The 24,954-nt window shown below is 38.6% G+C and overlaps 1 protein-coding gene across 2 annotated transcripts in view; it reads right to left on the reverse strand.

Moving 5' to 3' along the window:
* RECK (reversion inducing cysteine rich protein with kazal motifs) overlaps positions 1-24,954 on the reverse strand; it is a 66,028-nt gene that overhangs the window by 6,230 nt on the left and 34,844 nt on the right. For both annotated transcript variants that reach the window (XM_032998918.2, XM_032998920.2), the window contains exons 7-19: positions 24,242-24,275; positions 23,160-23,357; positions 22,501-22,768; positions 20,844-21,023; positions 19,668-19,880; positions 18,246-18,382; positions 16,306-16,446; positions 13,547-13,735; positions 8,106-8,228; positions 7,444-7,615; positions 5,291-5,483; positions 2,879-3,089; positions 1,464-1,537 (exon numbers count right to left, since the gene is read on the reverse strand). In XM_032998918.2, coding sequence (XP_032854809.2) covers positions 1,464-1,537; positions 2,879-3,089; positions 5,291-5,483; positions 7,444-7,615; positions 8,106-8,228; positions 13,547-13,735; positions 16,306-16,446; positions 18,246-18,382; positions 19,668-19,880; positions 20,844-21,023; positions 22,501-22,768; positions 23,160-23,357; positions 24,242-24,275 — 2,133 coding nt within the window. The remainder of the gene's footprint in view (positions 1-1,463; positions 1,538-2,878; positions 3,090-5,290; positions 5,484-7,443; positions 7,616-8,105; positions 8,229-13,546; positions 13,736-16,305; positions 16,447-18,245; positions 18,383-19,667; positions 19,881-20,843; positions 21,024-22,500; positions 22,769-23,159; positions 23,358-24,241; positions 24,276-24,954) is intronic.

A 24,954-nucleotide genomic window follows, 5' to 3' on the forward strand; every position in this document is an offset into this window, starting at 1 on the left:
ACTTGAATGTTTGAGAGATCACGTATTTGTAATGTAAAGAGATATATATTTACATATAGGAGTTCTGAAAACATGAAGGCTCTGTATTGTGGCATTAGGTGAGCAAGAAAAGAGAAAGTCAGCAAGACTGTGGTGACAGAGGAAAAAAAATAAAAAAAGAGTACTAAGTAACCTAATCCAGGTATTAGGGTACTTCATAGGTGACAGTACTTATCACTACTTGAATAACCACTTGAGTAAGTCTGATAAATTGCTTTAACTAGAAAGCCTTCTTCTAACTAGAACTGCTAATCTCCTTCACAGCTACATGTTGTAATGCCTAACCTGAGCAGCTGCACTCACTGTGTCCCTGCTGCCAGCGGCGGTGACAACCGGGAGACGTTCCAGGATGCAGCCCTGACCCAACAGATACTGTTACTCAGCAAAATCAGTCTGTGCACACCCCTTAAAAACTCGGGGTTTTACAAAATCCAGCTGGCCAGGCTGATCTAACTGGAGCTAGCCCTGCTCCGAGCAGGGGTCTGGACTAGACGAGCTCCAGGGGGTCACGTTCAAGTTACGTTTGTCTGTGTTTTTACAATAACAGCTAATCATCTCTATTTCTCAACACAGAAACAGGTTAATGTGATTTTTATACAGTTTAGTCAAAGTTCTCTTTCTTCTCGATATTTAAAAATATGAAAATCATGTGCAGACGCAAACATGAATTGCTTTGCTTCACCAGGCATGATCGTCATATTACTTTATTTTGTTGTGATGTTGTGACAAAAATCAAGTGTTCTGCTCTGTTCCCTGCACTGAAGCATAAAAGCAGAGGTCAACAAAGTGCGAGCCTCTTCTGCACCACACGGGGAGCTTGGGCCTAGTACGCTGTGGCCAGCGATAGGCAATCAACACCAGCAGATCCACCTTACACTGGAGGTTTTCAAAGAGCAGCAATGAAGGATGCTGGTGTCTGGCTTACGGAGATGTTCAATTAAAATCCAACATTTTAGCTGATGAGCAACAAAATCAGTGACAGCTATCTAGACAACCCGAAGAGTGTAAACTAATCCAATTTAAACGTAAGACAATGGTCAGAACTAAGTTACCCACATTAGGAAATAGTGAGCTAGCAGAATAATCTTAACAAAAAGGCCATAAATAACAATTGTACACTGTGTTACTACCATGAGATAGATGCAATTCCCGTCACTGTTGTCTCTACTATTACAAGTCATTTAAACTGCAAACCTGAATGTGCTTGTTTGTGCCTACTCTAATTTTGTCTTGATTTGCGTTGTAATTCAATTTCTATGCCTGATATTAAGAAATAAAGTATAAACAGTATAAAGGAAAAACCAAATCACACTCCCTACTGAAAACCAATTGGTTTTATAAAGTATTAACTTCTCAGTAGAGAGTATACAGTAACTTGACTTTCCCATGTACCATTTAACATATGGCATCATTAAACCGTTTACCCTTGCAAAAGTATCCAGCTTGTCTTTGTCGTATAGGATTCTCAGCATTCCAGCACACAGGGGACAGCAGGCTCCTATGTGATTAAAAAAAAAAAAATAATCTCAGAAATAAAAGCATATAGTCTTTTCACTTTCAGGTAAGCAGAGGTCAAAAGTTGAACATTAACGGAGAACAAAAAGAGCAAAACTACCAAAGCAAAGTAAATGTTTCAGTTTGATAGCAGAATTGCACAATTTCTAAGATTTTTCTGATGTTGAAAACAAACCTCTGTAATGCAAAAGCAGTCACCTCTCAACACACAGCTACTATTATCAACATGAAGCAACGAGATGAATTTTCATTTGTTTCAGGATGATACATTAATGTAAGCTAACAACCACAGGCGCTTGGAGTACAAGCCAAGGTTTCGGTTGGATGCGTGCATACGCGACTCCAGAAATGATGAATTTCAAGAGCTGAAATCGCTAGGACCTGACAAGCAATTATGCACACTGCAAACATCACTTTATGCAGTTATACCATGGTGGAGCTTAGAATCTCTGGATACAAGGCAGGAAAAAGGGTGTCTGACAGATTCATGTTTAACACAGATGCATGTCGTATTTCTCCTACTGTTTTTCCTCGCCATCTCAGAAACCAAAGGGCTAATATTTCAACTTTCTACCCGTGAATATTCAACTCACCTCTCGACTTATTATATGTAATTCACATTCACAGAGTGACTTTTACAATATTAAGTGTAATACCGAAGCACAAAGACCCTTTTTAAACCCGTCAATGAGACAAATGCATTAAACCATTTTTTTTAAAAACTGCGCTTTCCCGGCTCTGGGTCTTACCTGTGATCGGTTACTGTTTCATATGGGAAGTATTTGTCAAAACAATAAAATCACAGCTCAAAACAGCACAACTGCAAAACTATTCCGACCGTCTTCCTCTTTCACAGCACCATAAATACATACGGTATCTTACTCCGTCTTCTAATTAAATACCATCTTTGCTCTTCTGGGAACTCTACTGGGATGACAGTTTGGCATTCCAGTGTGGCATCTGTACTGCCACTTCCGAAAAATGTCTCCTCCGGTTCCCGGTGACGTTTTACCCCAGCCACCACAGACCTCATTCGCTTCTGCCAGGCCAGTCCCGGGGAGATGGCTGCCAGCTTCCACAGCCTGGAGGAGCGTGACCCCCCAAAGCCGAGGGCTTTCCACTTCGGTTACTCAGCTGAGTCCTTGTTCTAGCCCTGAGCGAAGATCTCTCCTTCATCCTTTCCCTCGGATGTCTCAGTGACGTTACGGCACGCGGTTACCTTAAAGCGTGAGTTTTGCTCCCAAATATACTCCTGTTTATACACACGGCCCGGGGGCTCCCTCCTCTCCGCCGTCCTCTTCATCCCCCCCCCCCGTGAACGTACCTGGTGCAATAACGGGCTTGCAGCCCGTCGCAGAAAGCCGGGGACACTTCACAAAGGCACACTCCGTATGAAAGCCGTAGTCCGCGAGAACGCCGACGGCCTGACAGGGCCCCTGGTAGTCCACGGCCACGCGGGCCGAGTAGGCCGCGCAGACGCTGCCGTAGGTCTCTCCGTTGTGCCCGCACACGGGTTCCGCCGATCTGCAAAACGGCTGAAAGGCACGGGAAGGTTTCAAAGGTCAGCTTATTCACGCCGCGGAAGCTTCGGGGGCGTTTGGACATCGGGGAAACCAAAGTTGAGGGGGATTCGCTGCTAATGCGGTCAAACGTTCAAAAAAGTAGGAAATCTGGAGTAAATCACCGGCCAGCTTATGAACGGGTAATAAATGCAAGGAGTAAGTACTTAAGTAAGGTGACAGAAAAATGTAAGGTCGACCCTGAGAAATGTACGGTAAGATGTCTTCTGGGAAATTACAATTTTTGTTCTGTGCCTATGCTTAAATAAAATGACCATGACATTTAAATTAACCTACGTATTAAATTAATTAGATTTAAGAGGCTTATCATTTCATCACGCAATAAAGATTTTATTAATAAAGCTAGTTTAATCATAAAAGAGATGGTAGTATTTATTACTATTTTAATGATTTTTTTATTAACTTATTTATTAATCTCAGTTGCTTGTGTTCTTAAAATTTAGTGTGCGTGTGCATGCATTTCTAAGACATTATTTGAGAAGCTGAATGTATACAGTTACTTCATAATAATAAAATCCATTGCTAGACACCCCTGTCAAAAATATACTTATTGTGGAGACCTTTACATCTATAAAAATACATTTATTGTGCCCATTTTCTCTCTCAGAAAAAGGTATCTAGCATGTCACTTGATTCAAACACATGTAAAAATCGACGAAAATTGTAATACAGTTTCTTCCTATCCTGCCTGTGCACATATATTAGTCCAACACAGTCAAGAGGTCAAACATCAGTAAACTTTAGCTTCTGAACACGGGCAGAAGCAAACGGAATTGCCGACTCCGTGCAGACAAGGTATGACCAATGCTTTTTTCCAAAGTCTTGTGAGATGACACAAACTCATTCCATAGTTCCTTGATAAGGTCTAGATATTTTATTAAACTAATATTTCAAGTAAGTCACCGTAGCTATATGATCACTGTATATCCTCTAAAATAGCAAGGCAATTACAGTTTCTATGTTACACACCTAAGCTACCAACAAAACAGACAAAGCACAAGTAAACGGGAGCATCCCAAACGGTTTCATATCTCGCAGTCATCTTCCCTATAAAAGCAAGACTGGAAACTTAGAGCTACCAGTGTCAAAAACTTTGTGAACGTGGATAGAACTAGACATGTAACTGCTGGAGAAAAAAAGAGTAGCCATGCAATATTCCTTTGATTCTTACTGTTCAAGGGCTGAACATTCCCTGAGTATCTCATGAGATAGCTGATGTGCAATGAGAAGAGTTATCTGTACTTAACGAGGTTGCTGAAAAAGGGCAAGAAAAAGAAGGTATAAAGACAGAAAGCCAGAAACTGAAAGTGGGTTAAAAAGAGCAATAGCATTTATAATACAGAAAAACCCTGAAAAAATGTTCTGTGCTTCTAAGAATATCCATCAGGTGAGACCAAGAGAAGGTGTCAAATTAATCTTCATCATTTGAGAAAAACCTGGAGATGAACAGCCCGTCAACGGCAAAGCCAGCAGCTTGGAAGGGTGGCTCCTGACTCTTCCTGTAAAGCAGCAGAAATAGCTTGTCTAGCAACACTGTAGGGAGCGCTGGGATGGAAGAACGAAACCTAATCCTAACCCTTCTCAGGGATTAATATGAAAACGAATGCAAACCAGACTGACCAAAGAAAATATTACAGACTGTCTAGTCTCCAACAAAACTAAGGTGCAACAGATCCTGAACAATGAACTTGGCAAACCCAGGGCACAGTCACAAAAAACACTAAAGACTTTCTATGACTGGGTATTAATTTTTATTTAAAACACGTTCAGATTGGTAAAAACTAGCATTTAACTAACCAGGGAACTGCACTAATTACTGCAAACATACCTCACTCAGTGCAAGCTTTAACAGTGAAAAATATAGGAAGACTTAATATAAATATCCAAGTGTTATCCCCAAGAAAGCGTAAGTAAAGCTTTTGACTGGTTTTGAGACAACTGTTAATTAAAGCAGAGAAGCACTTGACAAAATTCTGAATATAATTTTGTGAGAGTGTTTTTCATAATAGTTAAAATCACATTCTTACGGTATTACTTTCAATGAAAACATGTTGTAAGCTATAAAAAACAGATTATTGCAAGAAACCAGAGTATTGCGAAGTCAACCATTAAAGAACAAAGAAGATTTGATATTTATTGCTAGAACCACTTCCTACCTGGCATGGTCCTCGGTATGCTAAACTTTTTCCTTTTTGGTACAAAGTACACAAGTTACTGTATTCCACATTGTCTGTGTCACAAACAGGATCTCGTGTCTGGTCACAATTTAACTGCCTTGGCACACATTCATGCTGGCTACATTCGAACTTTCCAAAACTAGTCAAGCAAACTTGTCTCTTTGGTATGCACCTGCATAAAGTAATAATAATTTCATAACATGTCATAGGACTTTTTAAATTTAAAGTCTCAAAATATTCAGGGAAAATATTTTCAGTGAAATTTTCTCCAGAGAGCTTTAGAGCTAACTACAGTTCAGCAGAGCTGCAGGAAATACAAGTGATAAAACATTCCGAATAGCCGATTTCAGGCCTCATCACAAACCTGGAACTGGTTCACACCACCTTTAGTCAATGTATGCGACCGCCACTACAGTCTCCACCAAAACTGATCTTTTACCAAGCATTTTTTCAATGGATTTTTGAAAAAGGCTCGGATAAACTTCTTACCTACTCCCAAGCTTCATTTTGTAAGTGCATATTTAAGGAAAACTAGACAAAACACGAAAAAAGTGAACTGCAAGAAAAAAAAAGATTATATTGCAGAGGTCTAGCCTCACCCTTCCTCAAGAAGGTAGTGAAAACAAGACTTGCAAGATTATATGGTTTCAATTACAAATATCTAACTGGACTCTAGCTTTGCAGGTTCAGTATATTACATCCAATCTTGGGGATGACTGCAAATGGAAAAAATCTAGGATTAACACAATTTCCTTTTTTGGCATGTCATCCCCCTCAAGCCTTCACAGATAAGTAAAGAGAAATAAACAGCATAAATTCTTTCCCCCTTAGATTAAGAATATGTACCTTCCGTGGCCTTATCTGCAGGACCTTTGCCACATGCCCTGCAAGACCTCCCTCTGCTCGAGAAATGCCAGCCCAGAGAGTCTGACCAACAGGCCGACAAAAGGTCAAATGGCTTTTTTAACCATCTCCTCCTTCTGTAAATGACAGCAGTGCTACCGCTGGCTTCTGGACACACACGTCCTTACTCTCTCTCAGGGCTGCTGTCCTATGCACCACACGTATTCCTTTTATATTAGGTATCAAACTGAGCCAGAAAAATATTTTGTGCACAGTCTTCACTGAAATTACAAGCTGACGTTTTAAGCATAATGGTTATTCTGTAAAACTGAAAAACCTCTCTATACTTTCACAATTAAAAACATTCAAGGCAGAAAGGATATATCCACAACGCAGCTTTGAAATTCCAGTTTTCAATGCCATAACAGCTATTACAGCTACAAAACTGCAGTGTTTTTTCTGCAGTTTTCTGCATCAAGGCATTTAAAGTGCAGAAAAAGGAAAAAAAAATAAAATTGCTATCATCAGTTTTCATGAAAGCACAGTATTACACAACTTCTTATGGTGGCCTTCTTTCAAGACAGAAAAATGTACGAATTCAAAGGAGACTGCAGTATTGCACAACACTGAGAAAATTGAAGACAGACCAATATTATGAGCCACAGACTTTGATTTCTGTAAGAAAGGTCAGATTTTCTTTTCTCCTGACATTAGTACAGAGCATATTTAATATATTTGTCCATAGAGATTTTGCTTTTTCTGACATTGAAAAAACAGGGATTGTACAGACATAGTTTTCACAAGATATCAATCTAATTAAGAGAAACTCAAGTGTTCCAGAGTGATTGATATTTTCCCATTTTAAACATAAAAAGCACATATTATGTGCAGGACTGACTGACTCCAAGTCTTGAATTCAGGTGTGGGGTTTTTTTAAGCTACTAGAAGAAAATGTGAAACCAACTAGTTTCAACAGTGACACTTATAGCCATTTCAACAAAATTTGATACTCCCACTTTTGAAAGTATATCATCCCAATTCTCCTTTATTGCTAAGACAATCTGCAAAATGAATTTAAATGATGTAGCACTACATAAATGGAACCAAGAATTGGCAGTTTTTACAGCTCATTAGCGTGATAAATAAAAAACAGCTATTTCAGTTATTTTTATCAGCGTATCCCAAAAGTAGAATGTTACTACATCATACAACACACTCAAAGAAAAAGTACATCTGCCTTACGAGTAGAAGATGCCAAAGAAAAGCTTAAAAACATATTCTGCTTTTACCTCTGATTTTTATTACAAGGGTTAGGGTTACAAGGATCCTTGGAAATACATGATCCAAATTCAAATTGATTGTCCTGGAGCCCAACACAACGAGCTATACATGCGCTTGGATACGTGCGTCCGTTCTGACCACACACTGGTACAAACTGATCCACACAGTTACACGGTAAACCTGCAGAACCAACACACAAAACGGGAATTTGGTGCACACTTATTTTCTGTGACAGAAGTTACACAAGGGGTCACTGCGATATCTTTGCCTCCCCGAAAAGGCAAAGATGCTCCATATCCTCAGCCACTTCCTCCCTCCTGTTCCTGTGGCACATATGCCCTTAGAAATAATAGGAAGGGAAGTTTGTGCCCTGCCTCCTTGCTAATTCTAGTCGGCTTTCTCCATTTTTTTCCCCTGCAAACTCATTATCTCTTGTCCCTAGTGGCATTACCCTGTCTCTACCTATTTTTCTATATTACCAGAGAGTTTATTTTTCAGTACTTTTTTTTTTTTTTAAGGGATGAGTTTTTTTCTGAAGTGCAGGATGGACATGAGAAAAATAAATAGTTAAAAGAACCTATTATCAGGTGTTTTCCATTAATATTGGAGAAAGAATTTAGAAGCTAATCCTCACTCGATTAAGCTTAGTTTCCATGATTTGGAAAATTACCTGTAAACTTCCGACGTTCATCTTCTGAACTATGCTCAGTTAGACACTGACGCGTAGAACATATCAAGTTTCCAGCAAAACATGAACAGACATTACATTCTATATTAAAGGATGTTCCATGGCCTTAAAATAAAAGAAATTAAGTAAATGAATACAATTGATGCAAATATACCAGAAGACTATATGCTCATATACATTACATAAATATTACATTTTCATTATTAATTGTTCCTGTAATTTCCCTTTTGCAGTTTGTTTTCTCACTGAAATTTTTACCATTTTTTTTAGATTTCAAGTTTTGCTTTATTCATTTAAAGAAAGAGTCTGTTCACACATGGTTTTGATTAATTAGTTAAACAAGGAAGCAAGTACTTTATCCTTTCAAAGCCTATATAAGTTAGGTTTTCTTTTCAAGTTAGGTTTTCTTTTTTTTCTTCCTTTTTTTTTTTTTTAAGAAAAGCTGCAAAAAGAAACACTCAGAAAACAGAAGTGGTAGATAAATGCTGGTTAGCAAACTCCGTATTTTTTTAAGGGTACAGCTTTTGTAAGGATATATTCTTCTCCGAAATTAATTTTACGTGAGACTGCTAAAGTTTCAGCCACATAGCCTCACTGTGTTGTATTTTTTACGTAAAATCAATTCATGCTGGTGACAGCCAATCTATCCATAACCAAACTGGTTATTAAAGACCACCGAACAAATACACAGCTCTTCAGGAAAGCGTAAGGGTAACTGTGTCTTACAAAATAAGGCAATTCTATCGCATCTCTTTTCAAAGGGTGGAGATTAAGGATTAGAATTTTTGAAAAATATTACAGGGGCACAAGGGAAATCCTCAGCATTTGAGCAATTCAGAAGAAGTACTCTTAGACAAATGATGGCAGAACAAGAGGGGAAGGGAGAACAAGCCCCTGGAGCACAAAAAGCTCTATTTAAGCCACAGCTACTACTACTCAAGGAAGAAGGAATTTGTCAGCAGGAAAGAAGAAAAGCTTCCAGGGTTTGAAGGTAACGTCAAACACAGGATCTCTTCGGTGGTGCTGCTGACTAAAGAGTAACTAACTTAGGGTCCACTTGAAAACTTTGCAAGGTTACTGGCTTTCACTGTCAAAGAGGGCACACAGCAAACCCTCCTCTTCCTCAGTAGCCATTTCAGTAACCCGAGTCAACTCACAGCACAAAAACCCTCAGCATCGGATAAAGCATTCAGGGTTGTTTGGTTTATAGGGAATGGCTTTAAAACCCACAGTACAGATTTTATGACTAAACCCTGGCTTTTTGCAACTGACATATAAACAAATTAAAAATAGTCACTACAAAAAGCTCATATGATGACCATAAACTTTTAATGAGCTCTTTTCAGTACATCATCTAATGAATTTGGAATGTAGCAATTTTTATCTTTTATTATGAAATACCTAGAGTCTTCACCACCACACACTTAATTATGGCAAAAGAGGGGAAGCCGCCTGGTTTTGGTTTTGTGGTGGTTTGTGGGTCTTTTTTGTTTGTTGTAGTTATTTGCGTTTTATAAATGGACAGCACTTACTGAATACTGAATACCTACCACCTACGCATGTTGCTACAGTTACCACAACAAGTGACAGCTGTACACTGTGCAAACATAAAAGACAAATACTTCAGACATTTCTGTGATTATTTTCACCGATAATCTGAAAAAGTGAAAGTTTCTTTGGACAGAATGGTCCATAAAAGGTTCCAGTCACCATTTAAATAATATATTTGCTAATGACTGTATTTTAAAAGCATCTACTTTCACTAGATACTTTCTATGACTGCCCAGCAAATATTAGGTTAATATTAAGATTCTTTCAGTGTTCTGCTTCCATGAACAAATAGTACCAATTTGGCAATAAAAAAAATAAGTTTTAAGCATGTTTGGCTGACTTGTTTCTTCTTTGGATGAACAAAAAGTAGAAAATTACAATCTGTTAATGCATGGAACATGACAGGCAGACTTTCCTGAGTGATGAAAATAATTGCACCATCGATTACTTAGCTCTACTTGGTATCTTTTAAGAGAAAGAAATATCCCAATTACCTACTCTTTTGTGATTTCAGGGTTTGGTTCATGATCAGAAAATGATGTTTGTGACACATGCAACTGCAAGTGCCTTGCTTCTTAAGAGTTACTTAATGGGAAAACTACTTTTTCTTATTACACGGTAAAAAAAAAAAAAAAGACTCAGTTATTTTGGATTTATTAGGTATCTTTGACTTGCTTTAGCTATGCTTGGACTTCAGTCTGACAGTATTTTAAAAACACTGATTTACAGACACTGAACGTCCAGTGCTGAAATACGTAACTGTTCACTAGCAGAAAACCTCTTGCTTGCCAAGTGATTCAAAGACATCAGCTCCAGACAGGTTACAGCTCCGTGCAGACTCCATTTTATATTCAAGACACTCATGTTTTTTCAATATATTTTCACTTTATTTTTCAAGACAACACCACTCAGTAAAAAAACCTCCCTCTCCAGAGTGCCCCGTGAACTAAACGAGCATCCGTGGCTAACGGGACAGCAGATTTACTATGTGATGCCAAGGGAGGAGAGTTTTGGGATTGTGCAAAACTTATTATATATCCTATATTTTTATTCAATCTGATTTTCACCCTCTTGTGTGTGTGTGTGTGTGTGCTTCCTACTCTGAGCATGTGCGCCAATGCTAACCAGCTTTTTAAGCCGGATGAGTCGGTAAGGTAGGAGAAGAGGTCTGTGTGCCGGCCACCGGAGTGGAAACACAAATCGGGGGGTCCGGCTGCCACCGGCTGTGGGGGGGCCGGTGTCTGGGGGCAGCTCCCGGAGCATCCAGGGGCTGCTGCTGGCCACGACTCCATGCTGCCTCCACCTGCTCCACCAGCGGGCTTCGTTTCTGAGCGGCGGCAGAGCGGGGACAGGCTCGGGGACCCGCGCCGTTAACGGTAACGGCACCGGCTTCTGTCTGGGCTCAGCGGCGCGTGGGCCTTGGGAATACGCCCAGTGATCACCCGTTTTGTTCCATGCCAACGCAGGCATCAACAGACGCTACAATAAAAACCAGTTTCATGTCACTTTTGCACCTACAGCTAGGTTTGTGGTAGGGGGGAGGACCATCGGGCGAACACCTGATTCATGCACGAAAGAACCACTCGCAAGAGAAGATAATAAAATAAAGTGTAGAAGGTTTTCTTGCATCCCCGTTCCCTGCAGAGGAAGTTAAAAGTCTAAGCTGAATAATTTCTTCACAGGCAGTATGTTAGAGAACCTGCCTCAGAAGCAGCTCTTGGACAGACGAATGTTAATAACTCTGCGAGACCAGAAGGTATTCACCAAAAATTTCCAAAGGAACCCAGGTGTGAAATACCTGCTAATATAAGCGAACTTATTTGTAACCTCTTACTTTAAACCTCTCCAGGGTTTGGATATCAACGCGAGTGGCTAAAATATACACACTTTTTAAAGAAGGGCTCTGTGGATAATAGAGATAGGCAAACTTAATTTTGTGCAACTAAAACGTGGTACAAATATAGAACTTTGCATCAGTGGACACATACCTAAATATGATACATTCAGGGAAGGAATCACAGTTTTTGTGCAAGTCACAAAACGTATCTTTTCCGATTATCTGAAGGAGTCAATAAGCAAATGGGTAACTGAAAATCAGGTTGATACACTTCAATACCCAATAGACGTTTAATAGCGCTAACATAGACTTCTGAGAATAAAAGCAGAGATAGGAAAAAAAGGCGCTTCCATGGATAAGTAACTGTGAAAGAGAATAAATGGACAATCAAGGGAGGTCACTGGAGGAGTCTCCATGATCTAAGCTGTGGCTGTTCCGTTCAACGTGTTTGTATCTCACCCAAAAAAACCCAAATGCAAGTATTTACATGAGAAAGACTACCAATAACATTAAGGTGCAAGGAACCAAATAATGAAGCACTGCAAGAAAAAAAATCTCACCACACCGAGCAACTAGGAAATGATATAGCAGAGGAAATTCATTGTACTGAACATAAAGTGATTCTCTACAATTCACTCTACAATTCTCACAATGACTTGTGAGCTGACCATTTCCACTTAAGAACTGGATCACGGTGTTACAACAGACAGCTCTGTAAAAGCATGACCTCAATAGAACTCCTAGCCCAAAAAAGATAATGCTCAGGATAATTATGAGAGGAACAGCATTTTGCTATTACACACACCTGATTGCGTACTTCCATTGTGAATGGTGCATGAAGTTCCAGTTCCCATTTCAAAAGAAAATGTGAGAACTAGAAAAAGGTACACAGTAGGGTAATAAATATGATCAAAAGTATACAACTGTTTTCCTATAAGGAATGATTAAATAGAATAGGAACTGTCTTGGAGAAAACCTCAGAATGAGTGGAATATGAGGTGTGAAAGAGGAGGCAAATAGGTAATAATCATTCATCAGCTTTTTCAATACAAGAACTAGAACAAATCTCACCAACTAAGAGGAACCAGATGAAACAAACTAACAAACTACCAAGGCTCAAACTGAAATCCCTTGCAAACCCCACCAGAAAAAAAAAAAAAAAAAAAAAAGGAAGTTTTTCAGGCACACATACAGAATTTCTCACCAGAGATTATAGCTCACGGTAAAAATATCTGATTTTTTTTTTTAGCACATATTTAAAATCCATGGAAGGAAAAGAACCCACAAAACAAACCAAAACCAAAAGCCCCCAAACCATTTGGAGCTAGTAAAGAAACCACCTCCTGCTCAAGACATCTGTGGTCTGAAGCACAGAACAGATTCTGGGAGAATATCCATGGAAAGTATGATTAAATCTCTGCCTTTTCTCACACTCTTCCCCAGACACCTCTACTGGTCACTGGATACCCAGTGTTGTTAAAAGTAGACTCAGAGTACCCGCCAAGCTGGAATCCAGGAAATGGGCAGCTATTTATAGTCAGTTATACTGTGCTTAAACCTCAGAACTACAGCATGTTTAAAGCAGGTCAATTTGTTTTCCTCTTACTGCTTCACCCCTGCTGCCTACTGGCACCCCAGAGCTCCCACCAGCAAGTTCTGCTACCAGAAAGGCAGCTACCTCTCATCAAGTACCATAAAATACAGGGGAGACAAGGCAAGCCAGTGGCCTTTTGGTTGAAAAATGGTGTACTAGGACCACGTTTCATGCAGGACTTTCACTGACTGAGACACAGTTCAGTACTGATTTAAATAATGGAACTCCCCAGCATACGTAAGAATTAAGTATTATATATATAGGGATGCAAACATTAACTTCTGTATTTTCTGAGGATCCTCTGGGTCTTCATATGTACCTCAAAATTCATTACTTAAGGAGCGGGTGCTATACAATAATATATATTATTATATATTAAATAGTATATAATAATATGCACATACAATATATGATGTATATTATTACTGTTCTAATACTTACTTTTTCTTTGTCCTCCAACAATACATGATTTTTGGAGGTCCACACAGCGCATTTCCATGCAGTTTTCTAGCAATCCACTGTGTCCACAGGTACAAATCTTGTAACAACCAACATCGCCAGCTGAGGATGGAACCTGAATAAGCGTACCTTGACGGACAATAAAATCTGAGGCTTCTCCCAGTTTGCAACCTACATACAGGGAGAAATTTTAGCTCAGGTTTAGTAAATACTTTGGCAAGTGCCACTACCAAAAATAACTACTACACTTTGACTTGTGGAAAAACTAAAGTTTTCCTAAAGCAGTCTTGCTCTCGCCCTTTAGACAAATTCACTCATTTCACAAAGGCAACGAGTAGCAGGAACAGAAGACACCTGCTTGAGACAGTGTTCTGAAGTACCTGTAGAAATGTCACTTTAGAGAAGACTGGTAATTCCAACAATTCTCAAGTAATTTAATTTTCCACAGGTCTGTAGTAGTATGAAAAGTACCTGATATGAGATACCACATATGCTTCACTCTCTCCAATACAGAATCTGAATTAAAGGGTCTCACAAGCAAAGTCTAGCCATTTCCCCTCTCTCTCCTATTTTATTGTGTCTTTCTTCCCTACTTGTATCTCTTATGTGAACACTGAAGGACTCTTATAGGTAGACAGGAAGAAAGGAGAAAGAGAGAAAAATCAGGAAAACTGGATTAAAAAAAAAAAAGAATGAAAAAGAAGAAAGTGGTTTTAAAAATTGCAAGGAAAAAATAATAAAAGAAATAGTAGATTAAATTTACCCTAGAAGTGATGAACTGCAACAAATCCCCCAAAGCTTTCAACGAATAAAAAGACTGAATTCAAACATAAAAGTCACCTTCCAACCTTCAGAGGAGGTAAACCATCTCTTCAAAAGCCCTGGGTGAGATTGTTTTCAGGTTGCTTTGAATGACTTTTGCAGCAAGTGAAGACAATACAAACTCTACAGTAATAATGCTCAGCTTTTCAGAAAAACAAAAATATTTGCAAGGGTCACAGAAACATAACCAAAACAATGTCCCTAGGCTCACAAAAAGAATGAGCTGAAGTCTACCCTCACTTTTAGAAGAGCACTAGGGTAGCAGATGTACGAGTGAAGCAAACCCCAGTTTTCCTCTTTGGAATTAAAAATCACTGGAGAAACTGCTGATCAGCCACAGAACTGCTGGAAGAAAAGAGGCTCGGGGAACCGATGCGAGACAGTTATGGCAATGTTCTCTGTCACTTCCTCTAGAAAGGAGGCTGCTTCATGCAGTTCAGTTTCAAAATCAGGGTTGCTCTCACTTGCTTAGTCTCCCTCGAAACACACGTTCAAGACATCACCAAATGCAAGCTTTCCTCTTTGCTTCAAGAACCATAGGTGCTCCCTCATGTGACTGAATGATACCTTTTGCTTTAAAGAAAGGGGAAAAATTGTGTCAAGCACTACTGGTCTCTAAGGTAGTACGATGCTGTAGAAGTTGGACATCGTACAGTCTCCCACCTCCTTTGTCGATCCGGCCCATGTTACCAACACCATCCAAGCCTGCCATTTCCAAGTTAGACAGCTGAAACTCACTCTTCATGAGGCTCTCTCCCCAATCAGCTCACACTTACGCATGGTGCAGAAGTTGGACAACATCTATGTTCTAAAAAAGTAGCTCCCAAATGCCCACGAATGCCGTTCTGGTGAGCTGTGCTTATATTAGAAGTATCACTCAGTGGAGCAGTGGCAGAAATGCAGTCAGCTGTGTACTGCTGCATCTCCAGATGTCATCTTTAATGAGAAGCAGTACTGTGGGTCTTGTGGAAGGACAGGGCAGCACAAGATCCATTAGTTGTGTTTTTGCCATTTCCCCAAGTCAGTGTCATTTTCCTCCAAACTGCAAGTCTACGTACGAATTTGGGACAGACACAGAGCCAGTCTGCCTCGCGGTTCTGCCTTTTTCTTGGGTCAACGAACTCACAGCACTGTCAGTCACTAAAGATGAAGTGAGGAGATGCTGCATCAGTGCTGCAAGCTCCAGCAGTAGAGAGAAGAAAGGAGAGGCAAGGAAACTATGTGCCACGCCACCTCCTTCCCAAGCCCTAAAACTGGACACTCTGAATCCAGGGAAGCAGCAACAGTGAAGCTCTTAAGAAAAAGCCTGGGTATTAATTTACTCAGACTGGAACTAGTTACCCATGAGCTGCTGGAGACATTTTGAGAAGTTGACCTGGCCTATGAAGGAGGATTTGGGACAATTCCATGTAAGATACCACCTTGAACTCTGGCCACTGGAATTGCTGCCAATGCAAATGTACAGCCCAGGGCACCCCGTATTTGATCAGACTCTCAGAACTCTCAAAACGTCTTCCCAAGACCAACAGCCTGATTTTCATTCATCTCAAGGGAAGACATAATGTCCATTTATTTCACCAGTATGGAAAATAATGTGGATATGGCTAATAACATATGGAAATACAGGGCAATACATGTTGCAGTGTCTGCAGCAGCAGTGAGCTGCACTGTATTTGCAGTATAGCACGCTTGTAATTTTAAACAGCAGGCAGGCTGCTTAGAGACTGTGTATGGACATTGATTTCTTCTGAAGCAAAAATAAATAATATTTCTTCAAACAAGTTGTTCTGTTTCAGTGGACAATAAAAGTGGAAAAAAATTGAGAAATGGAAAGAGGTAGAAGGTAGGCTACAGCTTTTGAAAGCACAAGACAATTGTGATAACAGATCTTCCGAAATATCAGCAATTAAAACCCTTACCTGGCACACACAAATACGGAAGACACAGTTCTCCAGACTGACATCCTTTTCTGTTTACCTCACATAACTGATTAGCTGCACATGGATTTGGATTACATGGATGGGTAACATCTTCTACAATGTTACCAAAAGAACTCGGGCCTGAAAACAGAATATACAGCGTCTGTATTGATTTAAATGAGGTTTATTTTTCTGCAGTAAAGCACGACATTTCTTACATTCCGTAAAATCATATTTTTGACAATTCTGTCAAATATTTTTTAACTATACTTGTAGAAGCTTGACATGACAAGGTAGTTAACTTATTTCAAAAGTTTAGTCCTGAATCCTGGAAATAATGACCCAGATGATTCTTCACAAGCCACATGTATTTCCTCTATCTTGTTTACCCAGTAATTTTCTCTATGACAAAAATACAAACTGACAACAACCAGCACATAAGTCCCATAGCCAATGATTAACAAATTGGAGGTTTAAAGTACACTTACTGTTTAACCAAGTTTGCTATCATCGATAAACTTTTGTTTCTGTTTTCCCTTTAACTCATTCTTAACGTTCTCCTGTTACAAGGTTAAGGAAAGGGAGGACAATGTGGAAAAGCAGCAGCTAAAGGAAAGAACCACCCAAAGCTTCAATACATTGTCCCTCTGGGAACAATTTATTTGTTGAGGCATGCTTTCAGCTGCAGATCTTACTAACCAAAAGTTTACTATTTTCAAAGTAGCTGGGATTCTGAGGAAGAAATGTCAAGATGTAATTTGGAAGAAGGTCTAAAATGGATAAATCCTATAAAGTTAAAAAGGTCTAAATCCTACAGAGATAAATATGCAACAGGAAATAGTAATAGGGTAGAGCAGATTTGGAAAATAAAGTAAAAAGTTTCATTTAAATGAAATCTTGAACCAAGATGAAATTTTACGAATACAGTTGTGTTCCACACCGAGGGATAAAACATGCTAGAAGAAAATAGAATCACAAAAAAAATTAATTCTTCCATACCCCTCCTAAACTCATGCTCTATTGCCCCAAGAGTTAATTTGGATTTTGGTTATTCTTATTGCACAGTTAAAAGAACAGAGTTTATGCATCAGGCAAAAGTGTCATTTTGTACCTCAAGAAGTTGTGCACTCAAGCACGCTATTGTTTAAGTGACATTTATTTGAGATCAGTCCTCCCAAGCACGATTCAGCTTTTGTCCTGTAAATAAGTAGTGCTAGTAGTTTTATTATTATAATACTTTTCTGTCATGTGAGATGACTTGAAGAACAGAGTTTTCTTAAAGTAAGATTAACCAATCTATTTTCAAGTGGGTATAAACCACCGAAATTCAACAAACCAGATTATTAGATGATACAGATTAGTGTACTTGCACTGAATACATGAAGTCCCCAAAGGAGAAGTGTGGTGGGTTAGCCTTGGCTAACAGCCAAACTCCTACCCAGTCCCCCCACCCCAAATGGGATGGGGAGAGAAAATAGGTGGGACAGGAACAGAAAAGCTCACCGGCTGAGATAAAGACAGGGAGATTGTGTAAGAATTACCACTGCGGGCAAAACCCACTTGACTTGCCAAAAATGAACTAAATTTATTGCCAATTAAAATTATTATCTAATTACAGATTCAGGTAATGGGAACAAAAAGACAGATATTAAAGCAATTTCTTTCTTCCGCCTGGCGAGCTGGCTGTGTCTCGCCCACACAGGCCCTGCAGCCTCCACTGCCACCAAAACCACCTTGCCACATACGACCAATACCAGAAGGAATAAACGTGATGAGCTGTGTCAACCTGAAAAATCTGATTTCCTCTAACACGCCAAATAACATGCCTCAAATTCAATACATTTTTATTTAAAAGAAATTATGAAAATTGTTAAAAGCAATGATACACATTCCAAGTATCTGGGTTTCTAATTTTATTGCATAAGTATGTTGATACTTACTCAGGTATGTATCCAATGGGATACAGTTCTCCAAGTCATCTGTTGGAGATAAGAGCTCGCAAATACTTTCAGCTGAGTGGCCTTCAGGGAATTTATTCTGATCTCCACATTTCTTCAGTATTTCCACACAGTCTGATCTTCAGATAAATAAAGAAACAGAACTTCACAAACATTACTTGAAAAGTTCTTGTATGAAAAAGATTTCTTTCCACATTCTTCCCTTCCCTGAATCTACAATCTTCCCCTTCTGTCTCACAACAGTGTTTATAAATATATATATACACACACACTTTTAATATACATACATACATATATATATGCTACATTTTACATAAAGGGGGAGGAACAAATTTGTGACGCAAAGACAGGAACTATTGCTTATGCTACTCTTCCTCTACTTTGGGCTTGGTGATCTTTATTTTTTATGGCATCATATGCATGCATCTTTCAAGACCAAGCATCTCCTTCATTACAAATGTCTAACATGGATTGAACTCTCATCCTACTACTTGTACTATTAACTGGTCTCTTTTCTACCCAATCACCTACTTTCAAAACTTATCTTTTCAAAAATAAACTTAATTATTTCAGACCTTTCTGTCATCTGAAAATCACCAATAGGTCCCAAAACAAAAAAAAAAAAAAAAAAAAGGGGGAAGGTTTTATAGACACTGCAGAAAGTCAAAAAAACTCCAACAATAAATCTGCTTTACAATTGTCCTGGTTGGGGCTGGCCTAGAGCTCCCGTGGGTCTGGCAGCGGGAGGAGCTGCAGCCCCCTGAGACCCCAGGGGCTCCCCGGGTCCCAGTGCCCTCACCTGTGTGCGGGGGCGGGGGGAGCACAGCTGGAGGGCTGGGCCCCGATTGGCCGATATCCCATGTCACGTGACACTGTGCTCACTATATAAAGGCAGGAGAGGGCCGGGAGGGGCTGCCACTTCTGGGAGTGTGGCTGTGGGGCCTTGGTGTTCAGGATCGCTGGCTGGGAGCAGGTGGGTGTCAGTGGGTGGTGAGCAGCTGTATTGTACATCACCCGCTGATACTGCTGCCAGTGTATTGTTCTGTTACTGTTATTAAACTGTTTTTATCTCAACCTGCGAGTCTCCCTTTGCCCCTCCGATTCCCTCCCCATTCCCAAGTGGGGGGAGGGTGGGTGAGCGGCTGTGTGGTGTTTAGCTGCTGACCAGGCTCAAACCACAACAACAATGAAAGCAGATGCATCCATCTCATTAACAAGAAAGCACCTTCCATTTACAGTGATGGAAATTCAAGCAGCAGCAACTCTGCAAGTTCATACTCCTTCCATGTTTGCCTTCCCATGTTTTCCTAACGTAAGTCAAACACAGTCCTACAGCAGCTTTTTACTTCTCACTAAGATCCTTAGCAGAACCTCTAAACTCTTCTATTAACCCACAGTACTTACTTGCAGATAATACTTCCTCTAGATTTGCTGTGGCAAGGTTTAATCTGCAGTGAGCAGGCAATTGCTTTCCACATTTCTGGCTGGCATTTTTTAATATCAAGCACGGGAATATTTATAAACGGCATCTTAATACTCCCTTTTTCCCATAGTTTCATGTCATTCATGGCTCCCTGGTCTGACTGAGTATTGCAGCTCCTAAAAAGTTCTGTTGGTCTTAAAAGAAGAAGTTAAGATCTAACATGTACACAAGAAAATACCACACATTTTACCTTTTACCATATGAATTCTGCAACCTTGATATCATGTGCTTCTTGTGGTATAAAAAAAATTAATTCCTTCCACAGTCAAGCAAGATCAAAATCAAATTGAATTCTGTCTTTAAGGAAAATAAGCTCTTTAAGACTCAAGGTTGAAACTCCTTCTCACCTCTACCTCTTAGATCAAAAAATCACTTAGATTTTTCTTACTTGAAGAAAGTTGACTTAAAAGCAAATATTTTAGGTATACTGAAGGTACACTGTGCAAATGTTTCCTGGTGCATCACTGTTGGAAGTTGATTTATCGTTCATATTTGCCCAGGCTGCATCTATCACATATGTGATTCTAATAGTCACATAACACTCATGCCACTGTATCCTATTTCAAAGAAAAGCCAGATATCTCTAATAGCTAATAAAATTTTAAATGTGTTGTTTTTTTTTTTTTTTGAAACTCAAGCTATTTAATTTGTAACTTTGGAATTACCAATGCAGGCTCCACTTTTAAATCATGCATTTTGCCCTACAGAGTATAAAACCACAGAAATATCTCTGAAAGAAAATGAATTTTGAAAAAGCATAACATGTACATTTAACAAGCATTTTTACCCTATTTATAATACACAACATTCCAGTAATCATGGCTTACTTGTCTATAGAGTAAGACAGAGGAATATGCTGCTAATACATGTTACTAGTTCATGGGTTAGCTTTTATTCTTGTAAGTTTTGTTATGTCTGTTGTTAAACACTTTTCCAAAAGTTTATTCTAAAGAAAAACTATTTACTTTTAAATCATCTAAAGAAATATTTGCAGAAAGGCAGCTAAATACAATCTCAAAATAAGCCTGAAAAACATTTTATTATTTAAATCAAAGCACAGTAATTCCTTTATAAAATATTCAGTGTCTCTCTCCTACCTGTTATTAAAATTAGTGCAGTAAGTAAGATTTCTACAGCCCAGCTGACAAGGTTCTCGTACATCTGCTAAACAGGTCAACATGGAAACTTCAACTGCATTATACTCACAAAAGCGATCAAATTCTTGCCAGCTCTGTGAATTGCCCCAGCTCGTGCTATAAAGTTTAGTGCAGAGCTCTCTGAAAAAAAAGAAAAAAAAGATAGATGAAGAAAATAAAAGAACAGCAGTTGTTCAGATACAGCAGAACCTATCATTTCTTTTCTGATCACAACAGCCTACACTCACTGTAGAAGATTGAGTTAGAGCCCTGCAAGACTGTTGAGCTCAAAGCACATGACTCCACTGTTTTCTAAGTTTTCCAATTTTAAGAATGCTAGCAAATCTATAAGCTGGTAAGGCTGAAAGACTTCGGAATATAAAACTGCAATATCCAATAAAAATGAAGTAGCTGGAAAGGTGAACTAATGATTTTGGGGTGCGAACTATCCCAGCTAATTGTCCTTGTAATAAATCCACGTTGACATGACAATGAACAACTTCTAACCCCACTCTTCAACTTCAAATCATGCCTTCTCCTCCTACAGAAATGACTGTCAAGCAAAACACAGTTCTTCTGTTGCCCTGATGTCTGAAACAGGTGTACTTGTTTGTTGCTAGTGTCTGAGATGTTTCCTGGTGTCAGCAATACCCAAGCCACTTTGCTCACAGCAATATCCTACAAACTACAACTGTTCCCATCCCAACTGAAGGTTTGGAACTTCACTGTACTATTAAAGTCTATTGGACATTGAAAGCTTGAGGGAAGGATCCATTTTTGGAACTCTGTCAAAGCAAGCAACTAAAGGATACTACATCAACTGTCCTATGTGACAATGTTCTAAGAAATAGCCTAACTCCAGGGCTCTACTGTTAAACTCACTGTAATATCCTGCTGCATTCAGGATTTGTTGTTTTGTTACTGGAAACTTTTATGTCAAAAGAAGCAACAGCTCAAAAATCAACGTCTGCAACTTATTTTGACATACTGATGCATTTAAAATGCAATAATGACCTGTTTTTAAAGTGGACAGATAATCATTCTCAACTAAAAACGCCCCAATTACAGTTATTTGCAAGAGTGCAACTATTTGCTGAAAAACTTTTTTTTTTTTTTTTTTAAGGAAAGCCAGAATAGTTAGTTCCATTATTTAATTATTAAAGAACCAAAGTTATTTTTCATTGACAAAAATCTGAATAGCATCTAGTAAGGAATACTGCTAAGGTTTTAACATGCAGCAACCAGGTGCTTGAGCTTGTGCAGTTCATTGTCCCCCGGGCTCTCTTTAACATCTGGTTGAGGCCTCTTCTACTTGTTGCAATATTAGCTATTATGACCACAAGTAAGGTATAGGTTTCATTACCTTAGGGTGTCTGCTATACTAAGCCAGTGCTAACTGTGAGAAAAGTGTGATCCCTCCTATAGAACAGTATTTTTTGGATACAAAGTAAGCATTGGACTGAATGCGACACCCATCTGATTACCCAAATCTGTATCTTCTCTAAGAATTCACAGAACTCCTTATTTGATGTACACAGCAAGATTCAGGCAAAGGCGTCATACGAGACAAATTCTGAAGCATTTGCACAATTGGAAACTAGGGTAGAGAGATACTGACCTACATGTGGAAGAATTTGCTTTAGAACAGCAATGGAGCTTAGCTCCATCAAGGCCTGTTGAAGGCGGAGGGTGCACAGTGACTCCTGGGTGAACAGATCTTGAACTCTCAAGAAAACATTGCCAAAGTGGATCCTGAGGGAGAGGCATTGTTTTACAGCCTTCTATAAGTCCATCAACAATTTCAAGCTCTGTTTTCATCGACATTAGAATTCTTTTACAAGCAGTCTGACAGGCATAGTCTTCTGCTCTGTCACAACAATACAAACCTGTCAAAAAATTACAAGTAGTTAATGATCAAACATACAACAACAACTGAGAGGCATGACATAATAGCCCTCAAAGAAAAAGTGCTACGATGAAGCTTCCCCCCATCCCCAATAATCTCAAATAACATTGCTTCTTTTAAATGCAAACAGAATTAGCTCTGGAAAGAAAACACCACCAATATGTTGAATTAAAAAAAAAAAATAAAAAAATCAATAATGCACCTACTAACAGAAGTTACTATATAAATTAATATAATTACAACTATAACACAGATACACATTAATACAATTTATACAAGAATATATTTTTTTATATAAAAAGTGGGAACAATCCTCAATCATTTTCAGTATTTTTTTATAATGCCCAGTAAAGAAGGATTTTAATACTTACTATCTGTAGGATTTCTCATTGGATATGACTGTGTATAGTTGTTCACACAGTGTATAAGCTGAGGGCTAATAGATGCACAGTAATTTTCAACTGCTTTAATTTGTGAAGGACCAGGAGAAGAGTCTGTCCGAAAAATTGCTTGACAATATTCCCGACAGTTTGTATGATGACCTGCATAACTGCAACAGACTGACCCCACTGGGGAAACGAACAAAAAAAAGAAAATCTGTGGGTTCCCACACAGAAAAATAAAGAAATGAGCGTATCTGTACTACACACAAAGATGGTCAAGGTATTACTGTGGCAAAAAAAAAAGAAAATGAAAAAAATTCTTCTATGCTTTACTAAAATAATCTCTGTCTACAGAGTGGCTGGGAATATCTGTAACTAGCCAAATTACATTTGTTTGTTTGGCTGGAGAAGAAAATCCCTAAAGTGGTCTTGAACTCAAATTCAAGACACCAGCAAGTCAGCTGAATTTTATCTTCAGCTATTTTGTTCTTATTTAAGGTAACCAGGCTTGCCCTATAATTGAATTATTAATAGTAAATATACAAATATTAATAGTAAACAAATGAGTAGTATCCTAAAACTCATTAAAAAAAAGACAGATGGTATCGTGATTCACCTATTTTTGACATTTTATTAAATATACAGTTCTTGAGAAATACTTTTACTAGAATTAATTCTGAGATGCTGATTTATTTTCATTTTATATAAACAGACATCAGGCAACAAAACATTTCCATGGTGTGAGGTTTCATCTATGCATTTAGTTTTGTTACTTAACATTCATCAAGCGAACAAAGCAGAAGGAACAAATGAGCTTCTAACAATCATCAAAATAGGACAGAAAAAACAAATACAAATACACAAATTAAAAACTGATATAGATTACATGAACAGCCCAATCTCCTTATCACTTGAGCAAGGAAATTTGTGCATGTGGTTTGTCCTTCTATGGAACTGACTCCATGTGATTTGTGTATATGTACATTCACAGAATTTCTTGCACTTTAGAGAAAAAAGGATAGAAGAATAAAAAAGGAAAACAAAAGACAAACTATTCATTACATACTTACTTTCATTTCTGTTAATACAACTAAAGAGAGCATTCTGAAATCGAAACAAAAATAGCGTTACAAGCTAGAAAACTTCAAATAAATATTTAAGTGTCCAGTCATTTCTTATAATGAGCTCATAAATCTAACTTTGTTATTATTTGTTCCATTTGGATTGGATTAACACAAAAACACTATACAAAAAACCTGAAAGTAGGAAGCTAAAAGATCAGGTGTCACCTGAGTTCTCTGTGCACCCATAATAAAATAGATGAATTTTCAAGCAAGTAAATAGGAAGACTTTCCTGGACTAACTCAGAAACAGCATGCTATAATAGGATGTCCCAAAATGTGGTGTTTGGTTGGCTGTTTTGTTTTGTTGTTTTTTGTTTGGTTGTTTTTTTTTTTTTTTTTTTTTTTTTATAATGGCAATAATTTTAAAGATTCTATGTGAAAAAAAGAACTTTGCACAGATGCACACACACAAATAGAAAAACACAACAAACTCACGCAACAACAATATACCTTAAAAGCTAAAGCATGCTATCAACTCTCTCAAACTGCAGCTAAAAGGTACAAGTCAGAGCATATACAACACGTTAAATGACAGAAGGGAAATACATATACCTTGCTGTTTTGTTTCAGAGGACTCTAACCCACAGAGCAATCCTAGAATCACAGAATGGTTTGGGTTGGAAGGGACCTTAAAGATGACCTAGTTCTACCCCCCTGCC

Source organism: Tyto alba, unplaced genomic scaffold (genome assembly GCF_018691265.1).
Source record: "Tyto alba isolate M040663 unplaced genomic scaffold, T.alba_DEE_v4.0 Super-Scaffold_48, whole genome shotgun sequence".
Taxonomy (NCBI): Eukaryota; Metazoa; Chordata; class Aves; order Strigiformes; family Tytonidae; genus Tyto; species Tyto alba.